This window comes from Equus quagga, chromosome 2 (assembly GCF_021613505.1).
Source record: "Equus quagga isolate Etosha38 chromosome 2, UCLA_HA_Equagga_1.0, whole genome shotgun sequence".
Classification (NCBI taxonomy): Eukaryota; Metazoa; Chordata; class Mammalia; order Perissodactyla; family Equidae; genus Equus; species Equus quagga.
In genome coordinates, this window is record NC_060268.1 from 122,612,802 (window position 1) to 122,628,613 (window position 15,812).

Consider the following 15,812-nt stretch of genomic DNA (forward strand, 5'->3'; position numbering starts at 1 on the left):
CACTCATCAGGCCATGCTGAGGGGCATCCCACATGCCACAACTAGAAGACCCACAACTAAAATATACAACTATGTCCTGGGGGTACTTGGGGAGAAAAAGCAGAAAAAAAAAGAAAAAGATTGGTAACAGTTGTTAGCTCAGGTGCCAATCTTTAAAAAAAAAACAAAACTATCAAACTGTTTTCAAAGCAGTTGGATCATTTTGTATGTCTACCAGCAACGTATGATAGTATCAGTTGCTCCAAATCCTCATCAGGCCTTGTTATTATCAATTTTTTTCATCTTAGCAATTCTAGTAGGGGTGGGGTTGGAGAGTACATTATTTATTTATTTATTTATTTATTGGTAAGGAAGATTGTCGCTGAGCTAACATCTCTACCAATCTTCCTCTATTTTATATGTGGGATGCTGCCACAGCATGGCTTGATGAGTGGTGTGTACGTCCACACCAGAGATCCGAACTCGCAAACCCTGGGCTGCCAAAGCAGAGCATGCGAACTTAACCACTATGCCACCAGGCTGGCCCTAAGAGTGAATTTTTTGAGACTTACAAATTGAAAAATATTCTTGGGTTTAGCCTTATATCTAATTGGTAGTTTGCCTGCACAGACAATTCTGGATTAGACATTACTTCCTCTCCGAATGTTAAAGACATTGTTCCATTGTCTTCTAGCTACCATTGTTGCTAAGAATTCTGATGCTATTTGGACTTCCAATCTTTGTATGTTACTTGTTTTGTCTCTTAAGCTTTTAAGATCTTCTGTCTACAACCACTGTTTTGAAATTTTTCATTTCTTGTACTGGGTGCTCAGTGGGCCCTCTCAATCTGGAAAGTCACGTTCTTTGGTTCTGAGAAATTTCCTTGTATTATGTCTTAGATGATATCTTTCCCTTCGTTTTCTCTATGTATTCTTTCTAGAATCCCTATTTGTTCACTATTAGGCCAAATGGATCAATGTTACTTTTTCTCCTCTACTTTTCCTCTCTGTTCTACATGTTGGGCAATTTCATCAAATCCATGTTGCGATTATCTTGCTAGATTTTAAATTTCTACTCATTTTTAATTTTCCAAATGCTTTTTTCCCTGAATTTTCCTATTTTATTGCCTACTTTTACCACCTCATAGAATGCAATATTTCTTATCTGTGAGAATACGAATTTTTTTTAAGTGTTCTGCTCCCTATTTTGTGCTTCTCAGTTTGCTTTTTCTGTTTGCCTTGGTCTGTTTTCCTCAAATGCGTGGTGATTCTTGACTGACCATTTTTGACAGTAAAGTATGAAAAAAAATACTCCGTGTGTATGGACTGAGCTTGTCAAGTTGTAGATTTCACTGTCGAGTGATCAAGCAGAGGTCTGGTAGACGGGATAGGGACATTTCCCTTACCACAGTATCTATGGTCTTTTTCTCTTGTGCAGGTTTTCGAAGGAGAGGAATCTGTTCTCCTGCTTGGAGGATTGGTGCTGGGTGGGAATGGGGATGGGAGATAAGTCTGGCTACTTAAGGAAGGGAGCTGGAAGTCTCAGTGATCAGTACGTAGATTTACAGTTAATCTCTTTGAAAGCATGTACCTTTGTTCATATCTGGGCATGGTGCCCCCAAGTCCAGAATCCTTCACATTTGACTACTCTGGAGAATATACCACCCGTCTTCTGTTGGAGTAGAAAAGGTCTAAAAGCTTCTCAAATTGATTTTCAACCAATTCTCCCATATTTAGCTCCTATCTGTACCTGCCTGGTGCCTCCTGTTCTGAGTGTTTTTCTGGAGCTCTGTAGTACAAATACATTCACCTCCTGGGCACTACTAGTTCCAACTTCCAATCTCAAAATAGGCACTTAGCTTTCTACTTTTCAAATTTTCATTATTATCACTGTTTTTGCCTTCGTGGAATTACAGGGTCCCTCCTTGCTTTTTACTGTCATTTTAGTAGAGTGTTGTAAGGAAACTGTCAAATGTATATTCAATATCTCATATTTACTTTGATGTCTTTCTAAAATGCATTATATACGTATACGCCTTTTTTTCTGGATAGAATTTAATTTTCTTTGGTAATTCAGAGTCATCACTGTGAACAGTGATTATTACATTGAACATGGTAATGACCTCAGGGACTACTGAGAAGTGAAGGGCAGTTAAGCCCAAGATTCCTGTGGTTTTTCCATTATTTATGTTTGCTTTTTATCATGCTTCTGTTTCCTCCCTTGTTATCACGGCTATCAGCTATCCCTTCTCACTATTCTAAGTAAGGCTGCCTCTAGAAGCATCCCTATCTCCTTCTAATTTTCTGTTTAAATGATGTACTGAAGCTATTGGAATTGTGTCAAGCTTCAGAAGCAGACTCTGAAACAAAGATCACCATGAAAGTGATTACGGGTATTCCCAAAGGAAAACCATAGGGTAGTGAGGAAATGAGAAAAGGAAGATAAGGAAGCAAGGGAAAGGTAAGACATCAAGCAAAGCCCTGTGGGGAATTTAGGCAAGAGTAACTTTGGCTCAATCCTGTGGGGAATTTGAGAGACAGTATAGGTCAGACCTAAAAGTTGTCCCAATTAGGGTGAAGAGAAATGAAATATGTATACCCCCACCTCATCAGTCACTGGTTAAGGGCTGCTGCTGGAGGGATGTAAATTTCCAAGCATGTTTGGCTCTATTTTCAAGCAGCCAAAGTATGTTCTAGCAGTCCAAGAGCAGCTCTCCAACAAAGTGACACGTTTGCTGGATGTTGGGAATATCTATGTGCAAGAAAATGGAAAAGAGATCTGAGGGGATATAAGAGGAACACTGACAGCACCTGCTACCATTCTCCTATGAATAAAGTTTAGATGTATAACAGCATGGAGCTTTGTAGTGGGTGGCACTGTAGAGAGTTACGCAAAATTTGGTTTCAAATTCCCAACTACAAATTGAAAACATATGTCTGTACAAAACTTTGTACGTGAATGTTCACAGCAACATTATTAATAGTAGCCAAAAAGTGGACACAACTCAAACATTCATCAACTGATGAATGGATAAACGAAATGTAGTATATCCATACAATGGAATATTTTTCTGTAATAAAAAGTAACAAAGTACTGATACATACTACTATATGGATGAATCTTGAATACATTATGCTAGGTGAAAGAAGCCAGACACAAAAAAAGGCCACATATGGTATGATTCCATTTATACTAAATGTCCAGACTGGACAAATCCAGAGAAACAGAGAGTAGATTAGTGGTTGTCAGGGTCTGGAGGGAGGAGCGAATGCGGTGTGACTGGTAACGGATATGAGTTTCTTTCTGTGGTGATGAAAATGCTCTGGAATTAGTGGTGAAGACTGCACAACTTTGTAAACGTACTAAAAACCACTCAATTGTACACTTTAAAATAAAATCCCCATTACTCTCCCAGACCATTTTCCCTCCCTTCTCCCATTATGCCTTGTTATAGTCATCTATACAACCTCAGCATTTGTCCTCTCATTTCTGGAAGATTTTAGCTCTGGTTCACTGTCACTCTCTCCAAAAGTTCTCCTGTTGTAATGTGTGTTCTTCTCACTCACTTCTCTTTTTACTTCTCCTCCAAGGATCTTGTCTTTTACTCTACTTTAGTGACCCACACCCATGGTTATAACCTGGATCTTGTCATTACTAAGATTATTCTTCATAATCTCAGTTTCAAGAATCCTGTACTAACCACCTCTTGTCTTTCCAGCTTAACTTTTCTAGTACTCTAATGTCTTTCTTTCTTTCTTTTCTTTGCTGAGGAAGATTCACCCTAAGCTAACATTTGTGCCAATTTTCCTCTATTTTTTAGGATGTGGGCTGCCAGCACAGCATGGCCGCTAACAAAGCAGTGTACATCCATGCCTGGGAACTGAACCTGGGTTGCTGAAGTGAAGCACACCAAACATAACCACTAGGCCACTGGGGCTGGCCCAATAATTCTGAGACCTAAAAATCCATTGATCTTATAACATTTTCACTGTCCTTTACCTACATCATATCTTCACATCCTTCCTTATCCACCTGAGTCCAAGGTCAGTCATTAAAATCACTCCCCTGCCTCTTTTTCCTTCACCATACTGCCTAGTAACAACCTGCTTAAATCCAATTATCCACCAGTTCTGTACCTCTATCTGCGCTGTTGAGTGAGGCTGATAAAAACACACAACGCCAACACGACTACTAACCTCAGGGAGGCCTTTAGTGCTGCTGCTACTACGTCACACAAATCTATTCACTCTCCTAGGTGGCTATTTTATACCTCATCCTTTCTCTTCAAACCTCCAACCTTTTCTCTATCTAACTCTGTTCATAGAGAAAATAAAAACACTCAAAAAGCACTTCCTCTTGCTTCACCATCACATTTAGCCACCTTCTACCTCTGTTTCCATATTTTGCACCTTCTCCTCTATTATGAACAGTCTATGTGCCCAAGACCAGCCTCTCCACCCATTAGGTCCCATCCCTTTTCATCTACTCAAGGACATGACTTTCCTCTAACATCATCCCTGTCCCCCAAAATTGGGTGATCACTATCATCAATACAACAAACGTGCTATGATATAGGCCATGCAAAACAAAACCTGGGTGACTCCATATCCTTTCCTCCCCTTCACAAGCTACAGCTCCATTTCTCTGCTACCCTTACAGAAAACTTGTAAGACCTGATTGTTTCCAATTTCTCTCTTCTCATTCTCTCTCTCTCATCATTCCTTTGCCCAATTTTTTTACTTTGAAAAATCCTGATCATACCAAAAGAAAAGTTGAAAGAACAAACATTTATGTTCTTCACCTAAATCCATCAATTGTTTACAATAATTAACATTTTTCCACATATGCTTTATTTCACTCTTTCTATACATACCTACATACACATACACATATACTCTTTTGGAGGAGGCTGAACCCCTCAAAGTAAGTTGCAGTCATTATGACACTTCTCCCCTAAATATTTCAACATGTGTCTCCGAAGAACAGGGATATCCTCTTCATAACCCAATAAACTATTACACCCAGAAAACTGGAACACTGATTAGTGTTACACTACATCATTTAATATACAGTCCATACTCAAATTTTCCTAATTGTCCCCAAAATGTCCTTTATAGCAACATTTTTTTCCTTGCTATAGGATCCAATTAAAGTTCCTGCATTACTCTTGGTTATGTCTCTTTAATTTCCCTTACAATTCCCCCTGCCTGGCTTGTCTGCCATTATAATGACATTTTTGGAGAGTACAAATCAGCTGTCTTGTAGAATGTTCGTGTTCTGGATTTGTCTGATAATTTCCTCATGATTAGATTTAGGTTATATTTTGGGGGGGCAGGATTATTATATAGGTGATGTTGTGCAATGTACATAATGTCAGTTTGTCCCACAGTTTGTAGCATCAGTTTGTGATGCTATGTTTGATCATTTGGTTAAATGATGCATGCCAGATCTTGCCATTGTAAAGCAACTTATTCCCCCTGTAATTAAGGAATATGTGAGATGATCCTTTCAGATCATGTGAATATCCTGCCCACCAAGAGCCTTGAGTTCTTGTAATCCAGTACCATCTAAGAATCCAGTACCATATAAGAGTTCTTATAATCCAGTACCATCATTATTGTTTTTGATGTTCCAGTTGTACTAATTTGCTGAGTGGGAGCCCCTTCAAACCAGCTCCTATGTTCTTTTGACATGTTTCTTTCCCTTTTTTTGTAAGGAGCCTTTTACCTAATGGATTTTAGCATCCACAAACAACTTGCCTGAATAAATTATTACATTGGAAGCTGCAAAATAGTCAGGACATCCACATTTATTTGCTGGTATTATTCTTAAATTTCCCCTCTCACCCTACCATTTTTGTTTTGTTTTGTTTATCACTAGGGATTCACAGATTCTTTTTCTTACTCAATATATTATAATCCAGTACCATCATTATTGTTTTTGATGTTCCAGTTGTACTAATTTGCTGAGTGGGAGCCCCTTCAAACCAGCTCCTATGTTCTTTTGACATGTTTCTTTCCCTTTTTTTGTAAGGAAGATTGGCCCTGAGCTAACATGTGTGCCAATCTTCCTCTATTTTATGTGAGATGCCTCCACAGTGTGGCTTGACGAGTGGTGCTACGTCGGTGCCCAGATCCAAACCTGGGAACCCCAGGCCACAAAGCAGAGTGTGTGAACTTAACCACTTCTCCACTAGGCCAGCCCCTCCACTGGTTTTGAGCACTTTCTTGCTTTATGGCACAAGATCTGTTTCAGGCTCATTTTGCACTTTCCTTGGCCTAGACTTAAAACCAAACATTTCCCTAAAGAGCCCTGGTCTGGTTCCTTTTAGTAGCGATTGGTATTTAGAAACCGTGATCTAGATGCTCGTGGTGCTCACAGCTATGAAGTTTTTCTTGCAAAATATTTCATATCAGTTCACAGAAATCTTTCTCATTCTTTTCTACAATTAAATAGTACTCTTTTGTACAGATGTACCAATTACCAAATTCAACTAGTTTTCCATGGATAAGCATTCAGATTATTTCCAATATTTACAATTATTACAAATAATGTCACAATGAATAACTTTGTGCATATGCTGTTTCATATTTGTGGAGATATACTTTTAGGTAAATTCCATTAAGTCTCATATTCTCTCTTGAACCCATTCTCTCTTGAACCAATCAGGCTTTTGCCCTTATTAACTTACCGATGACTAACATGTTGCTAAATCCAATGGTCAATTATCCTCATCTTACTTGACCCTTCAGCGGCACTTGCCATAGCTAATTCCTGCCTTCTTAAAATACTTTTTTACTTGGCTTCCAGGATACTACTCTCTCTCTGCCTTGACCTTCTCAGTCTTCTTTGCTGGTTTTGCCTTACTTCTCTTACCTCTAAATGTTACAATGTTCTTGGGCTCAATCTTCAATCTTCTTTTTTTCCCTTCTGAACTCACTTCCTAGGAGACCTTATCTAACATCATGGCTTTACTGGTAACTCCCAAATTTCAGGCTAGGTCTCTCTGAACTCCAACTCATCTTTCCATATCTTACTTGGCATCTGTTTGGTGTAAAAGATATCTTAAACTTGACATGTCCAAAACCAAACCCTTAATTTTCTCTCTGGGTCAGCTCCTTTCATAGTCTTTCCATCTCTATGAAGGGCAACTCCGTCCTTTTAGATGCTCAGGTCAAAAATCTTGGAATAATCTTTGAATTCTTTTTGTTATACCTTACATGCAGATCTATCCGCAAATCTTGTTGGCTGTACTTTCAAAATATATATATATATATAATTTGACTCTTTCATACTGTCTCTACCACTACTATCCTCATCCAATCCACCATCATCTTTGTCTAGATGAATTCAATAATTTAGTCTCCGCTTTCCCACACCCCCCTCAGGCTATTCTCAATACAACTAGAGTGACCTTTTTAAAATGGAAGTTAGATCACTCTACTCTTCCCCTAAATACTTTCCAATGGCTTCCCTTTTCACTCAGAATGAAAGCTAAAGTCCTTACAACGGTCTATAAAGTCCCTACACAATCTGGGTTCCTGTCTCCTCTCCAGACTTCATCTCCAACTGTTCTCCCCATCTCTCATTTGTTGTTCCTTAAACATGCCATCATACTACCAGTTCAGGATCTTTGCACCTTGCTGTTTTCTCCACCTAGAGTACTCTCTCCCCAGATAGCCACAGGCTTTCTTCCTTACTTCCTTAGGGTCCTCTGTTTATAGTTCGGAAAACTGTATACAATAGGGGAGGAGATATAGGGATGAAACAGTTTATTAAACAGCTTTCATCCAATCTCCTTATTTTAGCACCACCCCTTCACTTGTAGTATCCAGAGCGTTGAGAAATCTGCAACATAAATTGGGTTGGCTCTCAGCTGTCCCAACTGCTGTTTTAGAATTAACTTATTTTATTTAGGTCTGCTGGTTGCCACTCATTCATCTGCTTTCAAACTTTCAAAAATGTATGGCTGTTTTCTCCTCTCTTATCTGCCCTATCCTTGTTGGCTTACAACTTAAAACAAAAAACCAAAATCTCTTTACTATACTTTTAGTCAGGGTTTGAGAGGGAACAAAATGTGATATGTGTGTCATTCTGCCATCTTAATGTGAGCATTTTAATTCATTTTACTTTAAAAAACATATACAACAAGGCACTTCCAGAAAACCAAAATATTCTAGAAAAACAAACAAAAAAGTACTACAAACTTTAAAAAGATCTTAAAAAGCACAAATATAAAAACTAATAGTTTTGAGTTTTGTTCTATTTTTATTTTCATATACATATACTATATTCTTTTTTATGCATTCAGTATTTCATAAAAACAACAGAATACTATCAATGAATCAGTTTGTACCATTTGTGAAAATTCCAATTTATCTGGTGATAGAGGGGAATTCTCCATGTTTCTGGAAAAGCAGGATCCTGTTCATCACACACACAAAAAGAAAAGTAACCAAATTCCATTTATCATAAACAATGTTCCAGGAAACCCTTTTAAAATGTGAAGTGCCCAAGGAACTATAATATAGCTATAGAAAAATAAATTAAGCAGTGGTCTTTCCCATTCACCTAGGCTTAAGGTCTAATTCACTCTGAGAGAAAAAGGCGATTTCAAAGCGTATCTTTATATACTATCAGATAAAGCAAATGGAAAGTATATATCAACCAAAACAACAATAACAAAAAAGCTAATTATCATAAATATATTATTACCATTACTCTTATAGCAATCTTCCACAAACTTGGCAACTAGAAACAAAACTTACCTGTCTAAGAAAATATCTGGGAGTGGTGGATAGGTCTGCATGTCAGGCACTCGCTCGTGGACTATTACCATAATGAAAGATGTAAACCCGAATACTATAAAAACATATACACAACTCAATATGGTCTTCCAGTACTCTGGGTCCAATCTTCGAACAGAATGTTTGTTTTTACCATTCATATACTGGTACTGATCAGAATTCAAATCAGTGATGGGTCCATCACAGTCACGTGAAGGCTCCCCATTACAGAGCCACTCTGCACTCTGAAGAACACTGATGAAAGGGGTCATAGAACCCATGGGACTGTCGCTGTTGTATCCCATGTCTTCTAAAACATCAATATGTATTTTCTGCAATTTTCGGACTGAAAGCATTAACCTCTTAATGTCCCCTAAGACTTTGATTTCCAAAGGGGGAGACCGGAGATCATACTCAGTCAATGTTAGCAAGGTGATTCCATCAAGTCGGTGCTTATTGCATAAAATGTCCACATATTCAAAAAAGCCTTCATCCTTTAGCCAAACAGCTACATGCTTAGTTGTCCAGCGGCGAATGCAGAGTTGATTAGGACTGGCCATTTCCTCCTCCACTGCCTGTCAAGGGAAAACAGGAAAACAAAACAAAAACTTGAGTGTGTCCTAACAACTCCTTTGAAGACCAAATACACATAAACATACCAGAAACAGTAATTTACCTTTATTGCCCTACTGGCTTCTAGAAGAGAGTAAAAGAAACAAAAATTACTCATTAATGAGTGGTTTTCAATAAATAAATATTCTAATAATTTTATGCATATAACCCCAATAGCAGAAGGAAGGCTAAGGACCTTTTTTTTTTTTTTAAAGATTGGCACCTGGGCTAACAACTGTTGGCAATCTTTTTTTTTTAAGGATTGGCACCTGGACTAACAACTGATGCCAATCTTTTTCTTTTTTTTTTCTGCTTTATCTCCCCAAACACCCCTGTACACAGTTGTATATCTTAGTTGCAGGTCCTTCTAGTTGTGGGATGTGGGATGCCGCCTCAACGTGGCCTGACGAGCGGTGCCATGTCCGCGTCCAGGATCCGAACCCTGGGCTGCCGCAGCGGAGCGCGCAAACTTAACCACTCGGCCACGGAGCCGGCCCCCAATGACTATTTTTATAAAACATTATTTTACAAATGTCTTTTCCACACCACTGCAGCCATAACTTAATTTAAAAAATCCCATTTTAATACTTTTCATAATATGAGATATACACAAAGATTTGTTATATGTAAAAATAAATCAAATTTCAGAAATCTTCATGTTCATGGAGTATTTCTCCCTCCTCCACAAAGAAAGAAAGAAAAAAAAAAACACCACAAAGGCGGATAGAGATAACTAATTTCAGGAAACCCATTAGATTAAGCGTATTTCTATCTACCATATAAACAACTATTTCTGTAACAGATACTAGGCCTTTAAACTAGATATAAAGAGCTATAAATATCTTAATAGCTCAGTTCTTTCTATACCTTGAATATTCCATTATAGAACTGAATAAGGACTTTCCTTCTTAAACTATCATTGAAATGTTAGTGACAAAAATTTTAAAAGAAAGCTATTTCAATGAACCCATAAATTTGAGGACCCAAACTTTACACTGCAATTATAAAAAGCCAATAATGTATGTACCGTTTCAAAAAGTACTAATAATTTTTACTACTTTGATTCCACACAAATCTATTTATGTTCTTTTTCTATTTTAAAACTTTCAGTTACTTGGGCGTATATCACATTTATAAACCTGTATCAGTTACACTGGAGTTTTACAAAGCCCTACAAAAAAAAAACGATTTCTCTAAAGCAGTTTCTCAACTACTAAAGCCTGTGGGTTTTCTGACATTTTCCAGATCTCCAAAGACCACATTTCCTTCTGAGATGATTTTTAAAAAACATACTAGACAAACTTTAAAGCATTAAAAAAAAAAAAGAACAAAGAATGCTACAAACACCCATGTGCCCACTACCCAGCTTGAAAAATAATAATTCCAATATGCATATTCTGTTTCTTAATCTGGGTATTAGTTATACGGTATTGTTCATTCTGTGAAAACTCATCAAGCTGTACATTTATGATCTATACTTTTCTCTACATGTGTTAAACTTTATTTAAAAAGCAAAACAAAACATCAATATAAGTGAACATCCTTCCCTGATAGCATCCCCTTCCTCTCCTTCCAGATGTTATAATTCCTGATTTTGATGTTTATCATTCCCTTCTAATATGCATTTTTGGCTATGAAAAATCTTCTATGCTTCTTGATGCTGAAGAAGGAAAAGGCCACAAATGTTTTACATTCTTCCCTTACCCACACAAACTCTTGCCATGAAGATTTATAATTACTTGAAAAAGGCAGATACTTAACTACATGGGCACCACTTGCACCATCAAAAATATTCAGCAAACAAGAAATACTTTCATTAAATATTTATTTCTTAATTACATAAAAGCAATCCTAGTTTTTGGAAACCTTAAATCATCTTTTCTTTCCAGAGGTTTTAATATTATCAATTCACAACAGCTTTTCAGTTTTAGAAAATTAACAGCAGATATATCTATAAGCAGTCTATACATTTTAAAAGGCTATCTAATTCTTATATACTACAGAGCTACAAAAGCTCTTACTCAACTCTTCTTTTTAGGTACTGTATATCATTGCCATCCCAAAGGCCAAGGAATTGTGACTTAGTCACTTTAACACATGAAATTTATACACATTGATGTATATTGTTTTTACCATTTATTATATCTATATAAAATTCCATTAAAAATACGATTTTGCTATGTTCACATACATATCCAGAGGGTTTCATCCTACCCACTACATACACATCTTTTCCCCAAGATATGCTCTGAATAAATTACTACATCCTTGAATATTCAACAAGTACATACTACAAACTCTGCAGCAGTTACAACATAGCAAATTTGAGAAACTTATCTCATACAAAACAAGGCCAGATTTCTTCCATCATTTTATTTCTATTTGGGTATATTTACCCTTTCTCTAACAGCTTACCAACAATGGGTTCCAAGTCACTCCCATCCTTGTAGCATTATTCTTCAGTATAGTTTCATCTCACACACTGCTCAAAATGATCTTCTTTTTCATCTTTTTTTTTTTTTTTTTTTGGTCTTACATTACCAGTTCTTTACACCCTCAATCAGGCTAACAAACAGGCTTTGAAAAGGGTGTTTTAGCTGCTAGAAAATGAGTTATCATACAGGAAGCCCATGGAAGTGTTTGAGCCTGCTGTGGCAATGCCCTAAAAACATGACACATTCCAGGGTTGTGCTTCAGCAGGTCAGGGCATGTACTTTAATAGTATTCTACCACATATAGTTAGAGGCCTATATTTAGCTAACGCTGTGAAGATCTGCATTAAAGAGGTATATTAAAAGGTGATAAAAGGCTTTAGGGCCAACAATATTTTTGATATACTAGAAGAACTACAGGGAATAGGAGATTTTGAACAAAGAATATGACAGCTATAGATTTCACACGAATCCAAAAATGAAGAAATTAGGTTAGCAAATGTTTACGAACACTTTCAGCTTTAACCAATAATTAATATGAACGAATTATCAGTGAAAAGGACTTCTGCTTCTGACCAAGATATAATAAGAGGAACCAGATTACCCTCCCACCTGAAACAACCAAAAAGTACACAAACAATATGGGAAAAAAGCCCAGTTTCAAGACACTGGGCAACAGACAACAAAGGAGATCCCTGACAGAGCCCTACTGCCCTTGAGCCTATATCAGGTTTATAAACTTTATCAGATACACAGGAGACAAAAGCCTACCTGAAAATAAGGTGAGCCTACTGCCCCAGCTCACTGCCTTGAGAGTTTGTACGCAATGAGCGGCACAGGATGGAAGCTGGGTGAGGCCCAGCAGACTCAGTGAGTGGAAAACATGGAGCTGAGAGTCTGGGGAGGCTAGTGTTCATGGGATAGAACAGTGGAGAGGAGAAAGACGCATAGACAGAGAACTTGTCATGGACTGAATGTTTGTGTCTCCCCAAAATTCATATATTGAAATCCTAACCTCCAATGTGATGATATTAGGAGGTGATGAGGTCATGAAAGCAGAGCCCTCATGAATAGGATTAGTGCCTTTATAAGAGATACCCCAGAGAATTCTCTCACTCCTTCCACCATGTGAAGACACAGCTAGAAGATGACCACCTATGAACCAAGAAGCAGGCCCTCATCAGACACCAAATCTGCTGGCACTTTAATCTTGGACTCCACAACCTCTAGAACTGTGAGAAATAAATTGTTGGTTAAGCCACCCAGACTACAGTATTTTTGTTACACAGCCTGAACGGACCAAGATGGAACTCCAGAGATCTGCAGAGGGTCTTCCTTGAATATGCAGTTGAATGCTGATCAGCACATATATGTGAGGAAACCAAACAAGACTGAGAAAAGAACCACCTAGGAAGAGTAGAGGGAACAGTGCCCAGTACTTACACAAAGCCAATAGAAGTGCCCACCCTAAACAACCATACTGAAAAAAAAAAATCTCATGATCCATGGGGCTTCAGGTAGAGTACACAGGAAGATCTTGCCATAGTAGTAAGGCAAAATTAACCCTAACATAGTAGTTCTCACCTGGGGGCAATTTTCCCCTACCCCCAACATTTGGTAATTTCTGGAGACACTTTTGGTTGTCAAAACTGGGGGATCATCTAAACAATAAAGGCTAGGAATGCCGTTAAATATTCTACATTGCACAGGACAGCCTCTCACAACAAAGAATTATCTGACCCAAAATGTTATACTGCTGATATTGAGAAACCCTGCCCTTGACTAAATATGTCTCTGGTCCAGCCAAGCAAATCTTAAAAGCAAGACCCAGAACGATCATACTGTTTTCAAGTAACTTAACTATATCCCACAACAAAGCTCAAGAATATTAATAGGAATACAAAGTATTCAGCACCCAACAGGTACAATTCACAATATCTGGCATCCAATCAAAGATTACTAGGCAACAGTCAACCAAAATCAACCCAGAACTGACACAGATAATAGTATTAGCAGACAAAGAAATTAACACACTTATGCTAACTGTATTAAATATGTCCAAGTTCAATAGAGACACAGACACATAAAAAAGATCCAACTCAAACTTCTAAAGATGAAGTTATAATATATGTAATGAAAAACAACATACTAGATGGGATTAACAGCTGATTAGACATTGCAGAAGATAAGAATAATAAACCTGAAGACATATCAATAAATTATTTAAAAATTATTCAAAATAAAACACAGAAAGAAAAGAGTATTTTAAAAAATGAAGAGAATATTACTCAGCCTTTAAAAGGAATCTTGAAGACATTGTGCTACGTGAAGTAAACCCGACACAAAAGGACAAATATTGTATGAGTCACTTAGATGAGGTACCTAGAATAGTTAAATTCATAAAGACAAAAAAAATAGAATGGTGGTTTCCAGAGACTGGGGCAGGGGACAAGGGGAGTTATTATTTAATGGGTACAGAGTTTTCATTTGGGATGACGTAAAAGTTCTGGAAATGGATGGTGGTGATGGTTGCATAACAATGTGAATGTACTTAATGCCACTGAACTGTACACTTAAAAATGGTTAAATGATAAGTTTATGTTATAGATACTTTACCACAACTTAAAAAAACAAAAAGAATATCAGTGAGAGGAGGGACAACTTCAAATAACCTAACAGATATGTGACTGTAGTCCCCAAAGGGGAAGAGTGAGAGGAGGGGACAGAAAAAAATATTTGGGGGCCAGCCCTGTGGCATAGTGGTTAAGTTTGGCGCACTCCACTTCGGCAGCCCAGGTTCACAGGTTCGGATCCCGGGCACGGACTGACACCACTCATCAAGCCATGCTGTGGGAGTGATCCACATAGGAAGACTGGCAGACTGGAAGACTGTTAGCCCAGGACTAATCTTCCTCAAGCAAAAAAAGATTAGCTCAGGGCTAATCTTCCTCAAGCAAGAAAAGAGGAAGATTGGCAACAGATGTTGGCTCAAAGCAAATCTTCCTCAGCAAAAACGTAAAATAAATAAAACAATACCAGTGAATGTTTTAAAAAAATTCTTGAAGTAACAATGGCCAGAACTTTTCCAAATTTCGTGAAAACTATAACACGTGTACCCAAAAACCTCAATAAACCTCAAACTTAAGAATCACAAAGAAAACTATACCAAGGCATATTATAATCAAATTGCTCAAAACCAATGACAATGAAAAAATCTTAAAAGCAAAAAAGTGAAAATAGACCCATTATGTGCACAGGAACAAAGAGAAGAATGAAATCAGATTTCTCACTGGGAACAACGCAAGCTGGAGACAGTGAAACAATGTCCTTAAAGTACTGAAACAAAAAAACTGGCAACCTATAATTCTGTGCCCAGTGCAATAACTTTCAAAGACAAAGATAAAATAAATAGTTTTTCAGACACACAAAAGCTGAACAATTTCATCACCAGCACACCTGCACTACCAGACATATTAAAAGGAAGTCTTTCAGGCAGAATGAAAATGCTACCATATGAAAATATGAATCTACACAAAGCACTGAATACCAGAAATAGTAACTATATATGGTAAATACATAAGTAAATTTATGTCAACAATAGCACAAAATTTGGGAGAAATGGGTTACTAAAATGACACTCTTTCAGAAAAGGAGGGAATATTTCTGAATTCATTCCATGAGGACAGTATTACCCTGATACCAAAACCAAATAAAAACATTACAAGAGAAAAAAACTACAGTTTGATAACCCTCAAGAACATAGATGCAAAAATTTTAAGCAAATCTTAGCAAATCAAATCCAACAATATTTAAAAAGGATACATCATAACCAAGTGGTGTTTATCTCGGAATGCAAAGTTAGTTTAACACTTGAAAATTAAAATAATTCACCATATTAACAAGCTAAAACAGGGAAATCACATGATCATCTCAAAAGACACAAAGTGGTATTGGCATAAAGATAAATCAATGGAACAGAACAGAGAATTCAGAAATAGATCTA

The 15,812-nt window shown here is 37.3% G+C and overlaps 1 protein-coding gene across 4 annotated transcripts in view; it reads right to left on the minus strand.

Moving 5' to 3' along the window:
* Positions 1 to 15,812, minus strand: part of SAMD8 (sterile alpha motif domain containing 8) — a 52,696-nt gene that overhangs the window by 14,313 nt on the left and 22,571 nt on the right. For 2 of the 4 annotated variants that reach the window (XM_046654471.1, XM_046654473.1), the window contains exon 2: positions 8,748 to 9,340. In XM_046654471.1, coding sequence (XP_046510427.1) covers positions 8,748 to 9,340 — 593 coding nt within the window. Of the gene's footprint in view, positions 1 to 8,747; positions 9,341 to 9,441; positions 9,462 to 11,792; positions 13,261 to 15,812 lie in introns of those variants that run through there. The other 2 variants (XM_046654472.1, XM_046654474.1) reach the window with 2 other exon arrangements.